The sequence below is a fragment of the Poecilia latipinna genome, unplaced genomic scaffold, assembly GCF_001443285.1.
Source record: "Poecilia latipinna isolate Pla-1442-1.1 unplaced genomic scaffold, P_latipinna-1.0 Scaffold1848, whole genome shotgun sequence".
Taxonomy (NCBI): Eukaryota; Metazoa; Chordata; class Actinopteri; order Cyprinodontiformes; family Poeciliidae; genus Poecilia; species Poecilia latipinna.
The window spans coordinates 43,342-58,524 of NW_015114464.1; the positions used below are offsets into that span (position 1 = coordinate 43,342).

At 39.8% G+C, this 15,183-nt stretch overlaps 1 protein-coding gene and 1 long non-coding RNA gene across 3 annotated transcripts; both read right to left on the reverse strand.

Annotated features, from left to right (window-relative positions):
- Positions 1–462: 462 nt before the first annotated feature.
- spmip7 (sperm microtubule inner protein 7) lies at positions 463–9,596 on the reverse strand. Of its 2 annotated transcripts, none has more exons than XM_015014798.1 (9): positions 9,123–9,596; positions 7,651–7,733; positions 7,074–7,159; positions 6,636–6,774; positions 5,786–5,853; positions 5,649–5,690; positions 4,266–4,370; positions 4,078–4,152; positions 463–1,240 (listed from the first exon to the last, which is right to left on the reverse strand). In XM_015014798.1, exons 1-9 carry the CDS (start codon positions 9,418–9,420, stop codon positions 1,108–1,110), a joined length of 1,029 nt encoding a protein of 342 aa, XP_014870284.1. In that variant the 5' UTR covers positions 9,421–9,596; the 3' UTR covers positions 463–1,107. The 2 variants fall into 2 exon arrangements, with proteins under 2 accessions (XP_014870284.1, XP_014870282.1); XM_015014796.1 differs by having other exon boundaries at positions 4,266–4,373.
- Positions 9,597–13,657: 4,061 nt separating this feature from the next.
- On the reverse strand, positions 13,658–15,161 carry LOC106934717 (uncharacterized). Its single transcript, XR_001421749.1, has 3 exons — positions 15,075–15,161; positions 14,563–14,668; positions 13,658–14,479 (listed from the first exon to the last, which is right to left on the reverse strand). It is a non-coding gene; the product is annotated as an uncharacterized LOC106934717 (long non-coding RNA).
- Positions 15,162–15,183: the final 22 nt, after the last annotated feature.

A 15,183-nucleotide genomic window follows, 5' to 3' on the forward strand; every position in this document is an offset into this window, starting at 1 on the left:
CAGATGAGAATTCAGATGGATTTATGCACAAGACTGTCCTGGAAGACAATCTCCTGGAAGCAGGTTCATTTTTCAGAAGGGCCTAGTCAAAGTCCAAGCCTCTTTCTCAGTTGCTCTCCATCCAATCTGTAGCTTCACTGAATACAAATACTTAAATATTGTAGTTTCCTTCCACTTTGTCCTGGTTTGTGGCATAAAATCCTGCTGCGGTTCAGGTTGTAAAAGTGACAGAAAGTGGAAACGTTTCCTGGGAATGAAAATGTATGAATGGCTGAATGTTGGCGGAGCGCTGCAGTTCGATGTGCGGCCAGCGCAGCCTGTCAGATCAGGCTCAGCTGCAGCTTGGTGACACTAGTGAGGTTTAATGAACGATGCCAACAGGCTGTATTGTGGCTAAAGTGTGAACCGCTCCGAATTCTCAACCATAATCGAGAATCAAGAACAAGAAACTTAAAGCTCCTCAGTATGAAACTGCCCTGTTTTATTCCCACCCCAAAACAAATAGTGTGGTAAATGTGAGATGAGTCTCCAAGCTGACACCAAATCAGCAGCGTGTTGGTGTAGAAATCCCTCCAAGAGCAAATCTAAACAAACTATAGATGAAGAGAAACAGGAAAACCAGCTCATTCCTATTTCCTGTGTAAGCGCGAAGCTGCTCAAACCACAGACATAAAGATATAGCTGGCAGGAACTTCATAATAATCTCTACACAATATGTTTGCCTCAGAATGATGCGACTGCTGGCAGCTGCAGCAGCAGCAGCAGAAGAAGAAGAAGAAGAAGATCGCACCACAAACTGCAGCAGCAGCACCAAACCTGCTGCTTCAAACACAAAGATGGTGGATTGGAAACAATTTACTGCCATCCATTTATACCCCCCCCCCACACACACACACACACACTCTTAACGACTGAGTGCGTCTGTAAGAGAGCAAATGTATACGAGGACAATGCAAACGCTCGGCACCCAGAGTTAGAAAACCACTCATCTAAATCAGGGAAATTATGATAATGGAGAAACTCATTATTCTCCCACTGACTCCGGATCAGTTTCTGACGTTTTATTCACACAAACTGATTGGACGGCATAAAGAGGAAGATGATGCTTCAGAACTTTCTCATCTTCACGGGGCTGAAGCCTCTCCAGGCAGGAAGCCGGGCGCTCAGGTAGGGGTTACACGGGGTCACAGAGGTCACCATCCTGGACAGCGGCGCCGCACGCTCACGTCCTCGGGTCACTCTGTGGAAACATGGGAAGCATGTCGTGTCCAAAGTGTGGCTCGGGGGCCATTTATGGCCCTTGAAATGATTTTGTTCGGCTCCTGACCACAAGTCAGAACTGGTGAAAATTCAACCTTTTTCTATTTTGTAATAGAAAATAATGGATGACACAAAAATCTGCTTTTCTTTTAATAAGGCAAAAGTCCAAAGTCCTTTTTATGTTCTGGCTCTTTAATGACGAGCAGATTTTTATAAAAATGTTGTTTATTGTTGAGCAGGAAAACATAAAAAAAGATCACAATAAACACATTATTTCATTTTTAATTTAATACATTTTGTGGCCCGCCATTAATTTAAAAAGTTTGGACATCACTCATGTGTATGTGTCAAACTGAGGGTCCGTGGGCCAAATCCGGCCTCCAGAAGGTTTTATGCGGCCCTCTAGACTCAAGATTACAGCTGTTTTTAAATATTATATTTTATCAATAAATCAACAGTTTGTCTGTATAATACAAGATTACACAAAGGTGAAAATATGTTTAACTTTATGTCCAATAGGAACTCATTGAATGGAGGAATAGTTATTTATTTATATTTTAGCCTTTTGTTAATAGGTTTAGATCTTGATGAGGCTCAGAATGAAACTGAGTTTGAGACAAATGTAGAAAATTCAGACAAAAGTAAAAAATACTGCACAGTGGCAGCATTATGCTGTGAATTTCTCCCAAATTCAAAATAAAGGAATACTGTCAATTTTTCAAAACAGGAAATGATACAACGTAGAAAAACAACAAAAATAGAGTTTATGATCATATTTAAAAAACAAATTATTTTGGTTTTAATCGAACTAGAGACAGAAATCCCAGGGAGCATCCGACCGTTGCTGCAGACCGTTAATCAATCCAAGAGCCTGTGTTTCTCTCTGCCGGGGAAAACGCTGGGAGGCCAGCCTAATCAGCAGAGGAAACAGATCTGAGAGGGTGTCAGGCACCAGGAAAATGGATCTGGGTTGTGAAAAACCACCGTTACCACGAGCTGCTCTGGATTCAGCCATCTGGAGATGCCTGCTCCAAAAGCCAGTAAAGTTTGTTGAACTGGGGCCCAGCTAGGAAACAGGTTTCCACCTCCTCAACAGACAGCCAGCTCTCCCAGAGGGGAACGGCACTTTTCTTTCTTTTTTCGCTCTGCAAATGTTTGATGTCTGTCGTCATGTGAAAAAGGTTTTATTTTATTTTATTTAGATATATATATTTTTTACTGATTTTAGAGAAGGTTTAATGATTTGTTTTAACTCCAAGTGTCCAACCTGTTTATCTTCTTCCTTTGTTTTTTAAGCCTCACTCTTCTTAGTATTTTTAAATAATGTTAAATAAGAATTTCTTCTTAATAACTCAGCTGGTTTGATAAAAGTCAAATTAATGAATACAATACAGACAGATGCTGATTCAGATCCTTATATAGGTGGAAGTAATGCCACTTAATTAAACATGCACAAAAGAAAGATAGAAATACTAAATAATATGACAAGAATGCAAAATAAGACCAATATTTTATGGTTCTTAAATCACAAAGCTATACAAAAAACAACAGGAATAATTTACAAAAGCTAATGTCATTTTTAGTGTTTTTGTCTTGTTGATTTGACCAAATGTGTTTACTTTCTGATCTGTTTATTGGACTATGTCATGCTCCGTGTTTCTGTGTATTTATTTTAAGGTTTTTCTGTGTCCAGTTTCTGTCCTGAGTCTCTGTTGTCTCTGCGTCTTCCCCGTTGATTGCTTCCCAGGTGTGTCTAGTTACCTGATTACCCTCCCTGTATTTAAGTCCACCTGTTGTCTCTGTCTCTTGTCGGGTCCTTGTCAAACATACATCATATGTCATTTGTCTGCCTGCCAACACAGTAGAACTGTAAAGTCCTGTGTTGGTTTAGCTCTCTTTTCCACTCCTTAGTTTTTCAGCTGCTACCGGTAATTAGCTGTATGCTAACTCTCTGCCGTGCCGCCTGTTCTGGACTGTTGAGCTTTCTTCATTAAATCTATCATCATCTTTATCACAACCTGGGTCTCTGCGTCTCTCCTCACCACCTCGCAACCACCAAACATGACAGACTAATTTTCTTATTATTATTATTTTTTTTTTTACTTTATTTTGTGACCTGTTAATGCAGGGATTGGGAAGCGCCTTCAGAACATTTTTTTTCTTCCCCGTTTCTCTCAAAATAATAATAATGTATTAATTTCTAAAAATGTTTAATGTGAGTTAAGTTTTCATTCTAACGTCAATAAAGTGAGAGCAGGTACGTTGAAGCCAGCTGTATGACCTCTTGTCTCCCTATAGTGGAGGTTTTTGATCGGCCAATGTTGACTTTTTGTTGGTTTTCCAGCTCAAACACACATAAAATATGTTAGGGAGGAATTTTTACTGAGTTTTAAAAAAGATGGAGTATTTATTGTTAATTGTCTTTAGTATTAAATGGGACTACAAACATCCAGTGATTTTTACTGAAGGGAAGATTTTCGTTTTAACTTTGTGGAATAAAACAAGTGATCCATATCTGATCTTAAAAATGTAAATCAATCCAAAAAAAAAAATTTCTTGTTTTTTTTATCAGGCAAATCTGCATGTAGCGCACAAAACATAAAAGTTTTTTGCCATTTTAATAAAAGAAAAAAAAATTGCAGCTACTGAGAACTTTCAACAGGACAGTTTTGACCTTTAGTGGTGAAATGTTTGACACCACTGAATTCAGATAACCTTCATGTTTTTGGTCTGTGGGAGGAAGCCGGAGTAAAAGGTCAGGATTTGAACCCAGGACCTTTTTACTGCCAGTGATTTGTAATAAAGAGTGCTGCTCACCCAGAGATGGAGACCTCCTCAGCAGCAGGGGGAGCATGGACGCCTTTGCCTGTGAAGGCTGGCATTGTGGTCCGACTGGCACAGAAACAGAAATAAACTCTTACAGGTCTCTGGATATTTCTGTAAGACCAACAAGCTTAATAAATAATAGCACAAGAACAGGTTTTTGGACGCAGCATGAGTCTCACTGCGCTGTCGGTGTGTACGACGGAGTGACGCTCCTCTTCACTGTTAGAGGCTGGAAATCTGCCTCCATGTTGTCAATGTCGTCCATGTTCTCTGAGCCAGTTGTTCTGCTGTCAAGACATGAGACCCCGCTTACATTCATTCATTCATTCCCCTCAGGAGTCATTTTCTGACTGATTTTTAGTCTCTAAGGTTTGTGTTGTAGTGTTTGACCTCACAAGGGATTTTTGGTCAACTTGCCAAATACTTTAAGCAAAAGTCAAAAACATCGAGTCTGAACAAACAAGGGAGTGTATGGATTCCAGCACAAGAGGAGATAATCAGAACTGGAAGCTGAAAAGGACCTAAAGTGGAAATTATGCATGTGATAACTCTGTGACACGTTATGTTGGGAAATGCTATAGTGTATTGGGATGTTTCCAAGAACCCTTTTTGATATATTGTCCAGAGATATGATTTTCTATGATTGGACCAATATTTCCTCAGGGTTTGGTTTTCCTGACTTGAGCTGCAGTTTGACATAAAATCTTCACAGTTCAGCTGAAGTTCAGCCTGCAGAGTTTTTACTCCTGAAGCATCAGCACCTCGAAGACGACCGCAGGATTCAAACCTGTGTGGGAAAAACCTGCTGGATTTCAAACCTAATGGGATTACCTCCAATGGATCTGAAGGTGGTCAGACACTACAGGATCTTCACATCTTCTTAAGCTTTTCAGCCAGATTGAGATCTGGACTTTGACTGGTCCACAGCTACACTTGATTCTTCTCTTGTTCAGACCTTCTGTTGTAGATCTGCTGCTATATTTGGAGTCTGTGTTTTATTTATAACACGTTTTAGACCAGATTTGACTCTGCAGTACTTTGGTGTAAAGAGGAGTTCCTTCTTGACTTAAGTTAAACACATTCAGTAACAGCAAACCAAGCCTTTTTGAACAAAACCATATTTGGTTTTCTACAAATATACTCTGTGCATCATAACCAAACATCTCTTCTGTCATTTAAAACATGTTTACAGAAATATTTTTGTTCATCAAGATGTAACTTTGCAAACGTAAGTACATTGCTGTTTCCTTCTAAAGATTCATTACAGAAACTTTCCCTTGATTTGTTCTAAACAAATCTTACTTATTCAGACTTTTTCTTATTTTCCTGCCATTAACTGAAGCACAAAGAATCCAACATGGACTTTTGGAAAGAGCAGCATCTTGTAAATATTCTGTGAAAAGATGGATTTCAAGCTGTCTGGAAGTGGGTAGCAACAGATCTTTGCTTCACTAAGATCTTGTGCATTGATTAGCAGCACCTGGCTGCTGCTTTTCCTCTTAAAGTCAGTGAAAGCAGCAGGAATGTACCTTGTTTTCCTCATAGTAATCCCCAAAACTCACGTAAATGAAGGGATTTGACCTGATCTTGCATATCTGCTGCAGCTGCAGGAAAAGCAAAACAAACAAAAACACTTCTGTTGGATTTCTGATTGAAATGAACTCAGAAACACAGACTCCACCAAAAACTGAAAGCGTACAATGAAATGGGTTTCCTGGCGTCGTTCCTGCGTCGAAGTTGTCGCCGGTTCCACTCAGCGCCTGCAGACTGGAGACGCACAGCAACAATCAATCTGAGAGCAGCATCTGACTGCAGAAACATCTTACTCTGACAAACAAACCACTGATTTAGAAGAATGAAAATAAACACAGGCGCTGATTTGCTTAAAATGTTTTTAAAATACTGTTTTGAGAAATTGGGGCCAGATTCGGTCAACTTTTCAATTCTACATCATGATTTAGTAGTTTAAAACAGTTTAGAAAAAATGTTTTTGTCTTTTTTATATAAAGTAAATACAAAATAAGAAAAAATATATATTCTCCCTCATTTTAATTACACTGCAAATACACAAAATATGAGTATTGTTGGTCTAATTTCTTGTACAAATGAATGAGTACGCTTGAAAAAAGATAAAACTGACTATCAGTAACTTTTCAGGAAGACAGGTTATAGTTTTAAATAAACAATTCCATCAATACTGATTGAAAAAAGTAATAGCTCCACTGGCAAACTCAAAAGAAAACGTATTTTTAAAGACAAGTGAAATAATCTGCCAGTGGAACTAGTACTTTTTAAATCAATACTAAATGAATCATTTACGTTAAAAGAACTCCCATATCTTGCTAAAAATATTTGTAAGTTTGTTTTGTTTTAATTCAAGTGTACAAAGACATTTGCAGTGTAAACTAGATTATTTCCATTAAATAGCCTCAAGCTAATTACAGAGCAACAGATATTCAGTTTTTCGGTGCTCCGGCCCTTTAAGAGAAAGGAGTGAAGTAAAAATGGAGGAATGGTCTAGATGTGATGTCAGTCAGGACAGAGCTCACCTGCCACAGCTGAGGCCTGCTGCTGTAGCGCCGTGATGAGGTCCGCTCGCTCACAGGGTCGGCCCGGCGCTCCAGGGTCGCTCCAGCTGCATTTGGGGATCTGGAGAACTTCATTCCCCAGTTCACCTCCTCATAGCTCCTATCAGGACAGTTCAGGGTATCGGTTCGGGTTTGTTTCCCCTCTTTCATTGCATAATCTCAATAGGCAGCCTGAGATGATCTGATTCTGCTCCATTTCATCTGCATGGTTTCTCTGCGCAGCTCTGAGCGTGAACAGAGGCTACAAGGTTTGCTGATGACATCACTGGAGCGCAGGATTTAACCTATTCACTCTGGATTACTCCAAAGGCAGAATGACACTCTGCAGGCTTTACATAATGGCGCGTGTGGGAGGGGAGCTTTGTTTGGCTTTATTATTAGATGTCACTGTTTTCTGACCTCTGAGTGGAAGAAGTGTAAATGTAGCGTCGGAGCGCCGCTGAGTCATCGCTGCACGAGCAGCAGGCCGACGAAGAGGAGGAGGCCTGATGGAGAAGAAAGTTTAGTGGAGGAAGATCACCAGAGGTTCAGAAAGAGAAGTACAGTCTGTTCACAAAACAGAAGAGAGGAACGACGAGGATGATGGTCATCCATCCATCCATCCCTCCATCCATCCATCCCTCCATCCATCCATCCGTCCGTCCATCCATCCCTTACCTTTCTAGTCAGTGATCTACAGATTTTTCTCCTGATAACTTCAGTTATAATATTCAACATAAAAATCATAAATCAGGAAATGTTCTCAAAGTGAACCACCTGGCTGACGATGTTTTATGGATAATACTTCACTCCAGCTATAAAACACAAGTCATTACTTCAACATTGCATTAAAAAAAAACTAAACTGTGAAGTGTGAGCATCAATTGAAAAAGAGGCTGAATGTCAGGAGTTAATGAACATTTTGGATTATTCAGTTTCTCCATCTGACAACAAAAACACATTTCAGAGCTGGAGAGTCGGTTTGGTCATTACTCACCAGATGCCCGGCGTGTTTTTCAGGGAGGCTGCAGAGCGTTGCTGCTGTCCTCTGTGACTGAGTGGGAACGGCTGAACCTTGGACTGACACAACAGCGTTCAAGTTTCAGCACCAAACGTGAATCATGATCATAGACTGAGCTCAGATCAAAGAAATGCTTAAAATCAGGGACAACGTCTCACCAAATTATACAAGGTTTTAAAATGTAACCTTTAGCTGAGGTTTAATAAATAAAAACTAAAATTGCCCTAAAGTCTTGTTTTTGCTCTTTGCTGCTGTTTTAAATTCTGACAGTGAAGCAGCCATTAGCTATAATGGCTGTGATTACAGGTGAACGCTAACGGAGAGCCAGTGGATTGTTGCTTTTTCAGCCCAATTATGTGTCTCTATACCATTTCATTTGCATTCCCACTCTGCAGTTCCACTTTACATTAATAATGTCTTGTTTTTAAAAAGAAAGAACATTTGTATTTCTTATTTTTTACAACTTTTAGAAGGTTTGAAACAAAGGTGAATCGCTACACTAAACCACCAACAACTGATTATAAATCTGTCATTATTTTACAGTAGATATCTAAAACCTAATCTAAATTATTTCACCACCCAGTCTTGATTTTGTTGCTGCATCAGAAATCCTCCTGGAGTCACAGAAAATACTCCAACTCTGTACTTAAGCAAAAGTACAAATAAATAATAAAAAGTACAACTCTAACATTTTTTTACTTGAATAAAAGTACTTGCTTTTAAAAAATACTTAGAGCATTGAAAGTAAATGTATTTCTCAATTATTTGGAATATCATTAACTGTTTGTATATTTTCTTTAATATATCAATGTGCCATTTTAATGATCAATGCTGCAGATAATCCATGTTTTCACAGATGGATTTGTGAATTTCAGGGATGACCTACAAAGTTAAGTACCTTTAACTCAAATAAAAAATATGGATAATTATACCTTTAAAGATTTTATTTAAAACAAATCAAAATGTGTTATTTTAACTGCAGAAAATACATTCAAGTGAAAGTTATGCACAGAGAAATGTACATTAGACACACCTAACACAGGATCGTTTCCACTGACGTTTCAACTTGTCAACAGTCCACAGTTAAAAAATATAATACCTTCAAGTTTTTTATGGATTATTAGTGAACAATATTTCAATTTCCTGACACCTTTTCTAAAACTTGGACCCAAAGGTGATTTTTTGATGTTGCGATATTGTCTGTAAATCTGAAAATGTCTGTGCATCTGCACCAAGTGTGTAATCTGTCACTTTCTATCACCATTTAAAAAACACATTAAAGATGGAAAATATTCTTTAAATGAGACCTGTGATATGATGTGAATGTACATGTAACGCAACTTTATAGAAATGCAGTGGAGTAGAAAAGCAGAATTAAATCTACTTTAGTAAAGCACAGATGTAAAGTAACAAAGTGTTTGCACTCCACTGGTTAGGTCAGCACTAACCTGAAAGGCTGGCAGTTGTTTGAGGCCTTTTCCTGAGCCACTGTGAAAACGGATCTATAAACTCTGTCCGGCTTTGGATCCCAAGCTGCACTCTGGCTCCTGCGCTCAGATGGCCGCTGCAGGGGTCCAGCAGGGGGACATCGTCTCTAAACGGAGCCAGGGCAACGGGCTTCTGAGAGGCCACACGTCCAGTTCCCGGCTCATCCCTCCTTCCTGCTCTGCACAGACCAGAGCTCAGCCTGTTGATCACTTTTATCTCTGTGGGAAGAGACGAGAAGGGATTCGAAGCTGCAGCCATGCTACAGGATGTTTTGTTTCAGGCGTTGCCTGGAGACTGTTGTTTTCTGCTCTGATCAAATGACATGCGGAGAGGCCGTGAAGATGCTGCTGCACATGCGATGCATACAAACACCTCTGATCGAACCGCTCAGGCAACCACCTAGAAAATACATTAAATGGACTCACATTTAGTCAAACCAACACTAAACCCTTCTTCCATACTGCAATGCGCAGAACATTCAGTATGTCTATATGGTCTTTCTATGCTCTGATGATCAAAATGTTATTTTATCTTGCTAATCAAGGAACTTGCTAAGCTTGTGATCATAACTCTGAAATAGAAACATGCCATTTTTCAGCAGAAAGATAACACATGAAGTAGTAACCACTTCTAGATAGTTTTATCTGCAACTGCAAGATCTCTGGTGATTAAAGGATGATGTAGTAAAAATAATCTATGTCATTTCTCTTAAAGGTTAACAGAAAAACGTGTGACGTCTGACCTGGAAGAAAGAAACGAAAAAGACACAAAAAAGACCCAATAAATGTTCTGCTGATCAATCTGGTCCAATTTGGTGGAGTAATAATTTTTACTTACATGGCACACTTTGTTATTCTTGTTTTGATATATTTTATAATCAATAAGTTTCTCTCCATACCGACAATTTTATGTCAGAAAAGGCGTCTTCCTGTCAGTTCCATCATGGTGGTTCAGTCATGGCCAATTACATTTAATTTATTATCATTTCATCATTTATTATCATTTGTGTTTTTTCTGATACTATCATTTTCAGGTTTTTCCCTTATGTTCCCTTTGCTTTCGCCTCATCCTGCCCATCTGTTTATAGTTTACTCATTTACCTTCCCAGCTGTAACAACTCACCTCTAATTAGCTCTTCCCGTTTCTTTTGTGACTAGCTGCGTTTTATTTACCATATAATTGCGCAACTTGACATTTAGAAAATAAATGCTCTCAATGGAAACACGGATATTTTGACAACTGTTTTCTTTAAAACGTTTTCCCGCATCAAAATTGGTTTATTTAACAAAACTGCAATGAAAGACTATTTTCCCGTCACATGAATCACATGATCAACAACCGGATGTTGTCATTGGCGCAAACCACGAAGAAGAAGACGGCAGGAAGTGGTAGGAGGATCGTGGTGCGGCATGTGCTTTAATAAGTTATTGTGTGAAAAAAACATATTTTACTGAGCGCAGTCAAAAATTGTTTTTCAACAGTTTGAATATAACGCATCTGCCTCCTCTTTTCAGTATTCCTAACCTTCTCTGTTGCTTCTGCTGTTTTGCTTTTGTTTGTTTAATCAACCATTTTAAAATGGATGTTAGTGTGATTAGAATTAATATAATTATTGATTTTTGTGTAATTAATTAACAAAACAAAACCACAGTCTAACATGCTACGAACCATCTCCATCTGTATCTTTGAGTAGGTCAGACTGATCAAGTTTTGTATAGTTTAACGTCGCCCATCAGTTCTGCTACACCGTGTGTGTTTGATCTGCTGCAGCTGTTATATTTCCACAACCTGCAGCGACTAATGTATCATAGGGAGGAAAATGTGTTGCAGTGAGGAGCAATTATTATCCACAGAAAGCTGCGACACAAAAATGTGTTTTGGTGGCAAATGATAAACATAAGGTTTGACCCTGCCTCGGGGTTGTTATATTTTATTTATTTATTTATTGTCTGGCATTTTTTTAGAAGGTGTCTGCCGTTTCTCCGCGTGACCACTAGATGGCGTAATAGAGCCTGTGTGGTGAATAACGCCAGAGGTTAATCTGTGCATGCTGCTCTGCTGTTGAGTCATTACAATGCGGTGCACAGGTATCAATTTTATTCAAATAAAAATGATTAAGCAACTCCAGTATCCATCAGGTTCCTCCCCAAACAAATGTGAAAATGAGTTTTCAAACGAGCTGGTGTTGGCTGAAAGAACAACTTCAAATATGAGCTGTTGTAAAGTCCTGAACGTACTAAATGGAAAATATGTAAATTGCATGAAGGCAAAAATAGTTTTTAAGCAAAGGGAGTAATCTGGTGAAGGAGCGAGCTTGAAAGAGCCGTCTTCCAGTCAACCAAGCAAGGAAACAAAAATATTATATGCCTCTCTGTCTACTAATTAGTCTGCTTTTGTTGTGTGAAATTAGTAGAAAGGGAGTAAATATGCAGTTTAAGCATATAGGTGCGGACAAAGGCGTGAGCCCCCGCCATGCGTGGCTGGTGAAGGCCGGCTGATTGGTGGCATTCTTCTCTGGAGGTGTTTGTTTTAAAGTTAATGTGTCAGAGGCGATGATGGTGATGCATGCTGATAGACGAGTTTTTTCCCCCCTTATTTTTTAACTCGAGCCTTCATTAGCAAATGTAAACACCCAAGAGCTGTTGAAAAGGGGGAGTAAAAATAGCCTAATTAGAGTTATTCTGATAACTGAGTTGTGAATATGCCCACAACTCCCACACAATGCCCCCCCTCACCCAAACACACACACACACACACACCTCACACAAGAGAGCAGAGCATCAGGGATCAAATGCAGCCTGTTTTAAATCATTCTTCAAATAAAAACTAAGCACTTATCTGCGTCAGTGAAGGAGTTTATAAGAAGTCTGAGACAAATTCTTTGAATGAAAATGGCTCCAGAAGTCCAAAGGTTTCAAAGTCCACTATTCCAAATTCTGCATTCATCTTATTGTTTTGCTGTTCTGCTTTAAATCTCATCTTCTGTTACATTTTGTAAAGCAGCCTAAGTCAGAGTTGACTGTTTTCTTTTCCTTTTGCAGAGGATCAGACATTCCTGGAGTCATTACAGACCTTGTTACTTTCCCCTGTGTTATTAGTCAGCTTGTCTGCCATTCTCCAGACTTCTCCACCATCTCAGAAATTATTTAAATCTCAAATCTTGCCCACGGTGCAAAGCAGCAGCAGCCACTAATTTGCACAGGCTGAATTCATCTGAGAGAAACTGTTGCTCCAGATTGAGAGGCGTTGTTGTTGCAGCTGCTGCTGCAGAGAACCAACAAAGCCCAGATGAAGCTGTGAATGTGTAGTTCTGTTCATCTGAATCTGAGCAGTTCTGGGTTTGGTTTCCATGCCGAGGTCTGTTCCTCTGCTGGAAGGGTCACAGTACAGAGAGTTGGATCAGTTTCAAAAACTGAGCTGCACGAAATGTGATGTAGTGACTATTTAAGGGACTGAAATGGAGGATTTAAAAAGCAGCACATTCTGAAAGTTTCAGGCTCTAATTTGGTAATGCAGAGATCCATAACTCAGAGGGGAGAGGCTGCTGGCTGAATCACGCACATTATGGAAGAGTGTCAAGAAGAAAGTGATTCTTTAAAGAAGGCTTTTAGAAGAACAGCGCTCCAGGCAGTTTAGACCAAAATTAAGCTTCAACACAGTAAAATATGGCAGTGGCTGCATCATCCTGTGGGAATTCTGTTGTTCAGTGGAGACAGGGAAGCAGATCATGCTCAATAGGAAAATGGATGGAGCTAAATCGAGGACAATACTGAAAGAAAACTTCGGGATGAGATGGTTTAAACTAAAGCATTTTCATGTGTTAGAATGGCATAGTCAAAGTCCAGACTTAAAACCAATTGAGAATCTTTGGTAACACAACAAAACTGATGTTTACAGATTCCCTCATATGCAGACCTTCTCAGCTGGTAGAGTGATGACCATAAACATCCCTGAAAATTTGGTAAGTATTAATTCAGGTGGGGCTGAGCCCACATGCTTGCCACACTTTTAAGATTTTTACTTCCCTCTCCTTTCATACATATACAAATGTGTAACATATTTCAAAAAGACCAAAAACATATTAAAATGTGTTTTAAGTAAACAGTTCACAGGTTCTCTGACTTGATAAATACAACCTGAGGTAAAAGTTTAAAAAGTTTTATTTATTAGTGATAATAAAATACTAAACAGTTTTCCTTCAGTTGCCCAAACTTTCCAAAAACAAATTACTCAACACAAGAACAAAGGGAAAAAAATCTTCTTGTGACTTTTGGTCATTGCAAATCAAAGCATATTCATGTACTGTAATGGACTAGTCAAAGTCCAGACTTCAATCCAATTCAGAATTTGTGAAAATCTGGCAAATTGATCTTAGATGAGCTCTGTCCAATCTAACTTGGTTTTGCAAAGAATAAAAACAAAACATCTGCAGTCGTAAAGTTTTATGATTTGAGTAAAAATTCAAGGACATGCCGCACTTTTCAGAATNTTATTTATAAAAATAAATATCAATTTCACAATGATTTATATCATACATCTAATTAAAACACATTCAAGATTATGATTTGACTGAATAAGCAAAGGCCAATGCGGTACCAGTAGATTTAAATGAGACTCTATAAGAACCAATCAGAACCAAACATGTCATCATAACTGAAGTTTTAACGAGCCTCATCTGCGCTTCATTTCATTACGTAAAGCGCGCGCTGCCAGCTCCCCGTCCGTTTGTCTTGTCAAACGATGATAACGCGAGAGTTTATTAATAGCATAAAGGCCCCGAGGTGCGGATCAGGGGTCACACGCATCACGCTGTAAAAGACAGACAATTGATTACTGTCCAATGAGCGCGCATGCATAAGACTGGCCGGCACGCGCTCGGTCTCATGCCGCGCGTGGCACCTTCAACCATTTGGAAAAATCCAAGCAGAGCGTAGAAGAAGCTGGAGAGTGGCCCCGGGCCTCGGTGCAGCGCTGCCTCGCTGCCCTCGGTGGCTCCAGCTCCCCGCTTGTCGCACTCACTTAGCTCAGCGGAGTAATGAATCCGCCGCTGTGCATTTTTCATGAGGGAGGCGGGGGAGAAAAGTCTGCTCCTTATGATGCCTTTAATATGGAAGTCTTCACACGCCGCGCCCCGCAGCGCCCCCTGCGGGCTTCCAGGAGCCTGCATGATGTTTAATGTTAACATTCCCCCAGGGGGGAGTCAGCACGGCGCAATGTCACTTTCAGTGATGAATATGTTGACTGCAGCGCGCGCACACTCTGCTGGAGATCAGAACCGGGTCTGGATTGAACACCTGCTTCAATCTGGAGGGAGATACTGGAAATAAATGGGAGTCAGCCAGTTAATCGCTGCGACTTTCCAGAAACGGTGAATTATTCAGAATGAAAGGGAGATGAGACCATTTAAATTGGATTTGCAGTTTGGACTGGATTTCTAGAACCTGGGAAAGATGGCGGCTCTGCACTGGAAGCCATTACTGGACAGCTCAGCTGGAAGAAAGGCCCACTGATGGAGGAGGGGCAGAGAGAGGGAGGGAGAGGAGATTTAAAAAATAAAGAGCGAAACAAAGCAGAAAATCACAACAGAAAACATAAACACAACGGTTACGCAGCAAGAAGGAAGGAAGCAAGGAAACAAGGAAGAACCTAAGGAAGGAAGGAAGGAAGGAGGGAGGGAAGGAGAAGGAAGGAAAGAATGATGGGGGGAAAAATGAAGGAACTGAAGAATGAAGGGAGTATTCATTCTTTAAGGAAGGGGAAAGAAGGAAGGATGAAGAATAGTATGAATATAAAACCAAATATAAAGGAAGATTTTCTCAAGCATGGATGAATAATAAAAGCAACTCCAGGTATATTTTTGATGAGGGAATAAGATTATAACATGATATAGAGCTCAAAATAGTTGATTTTACCTGATATTGCCTCTTTAATGTTCCTGTTCCTCTAGACCAGGGGTGTCAAACTCAGTTTCACCGAGGGCCACTTCAGCATTTTGGCCCCCCTCAACGGGCCACATTGACG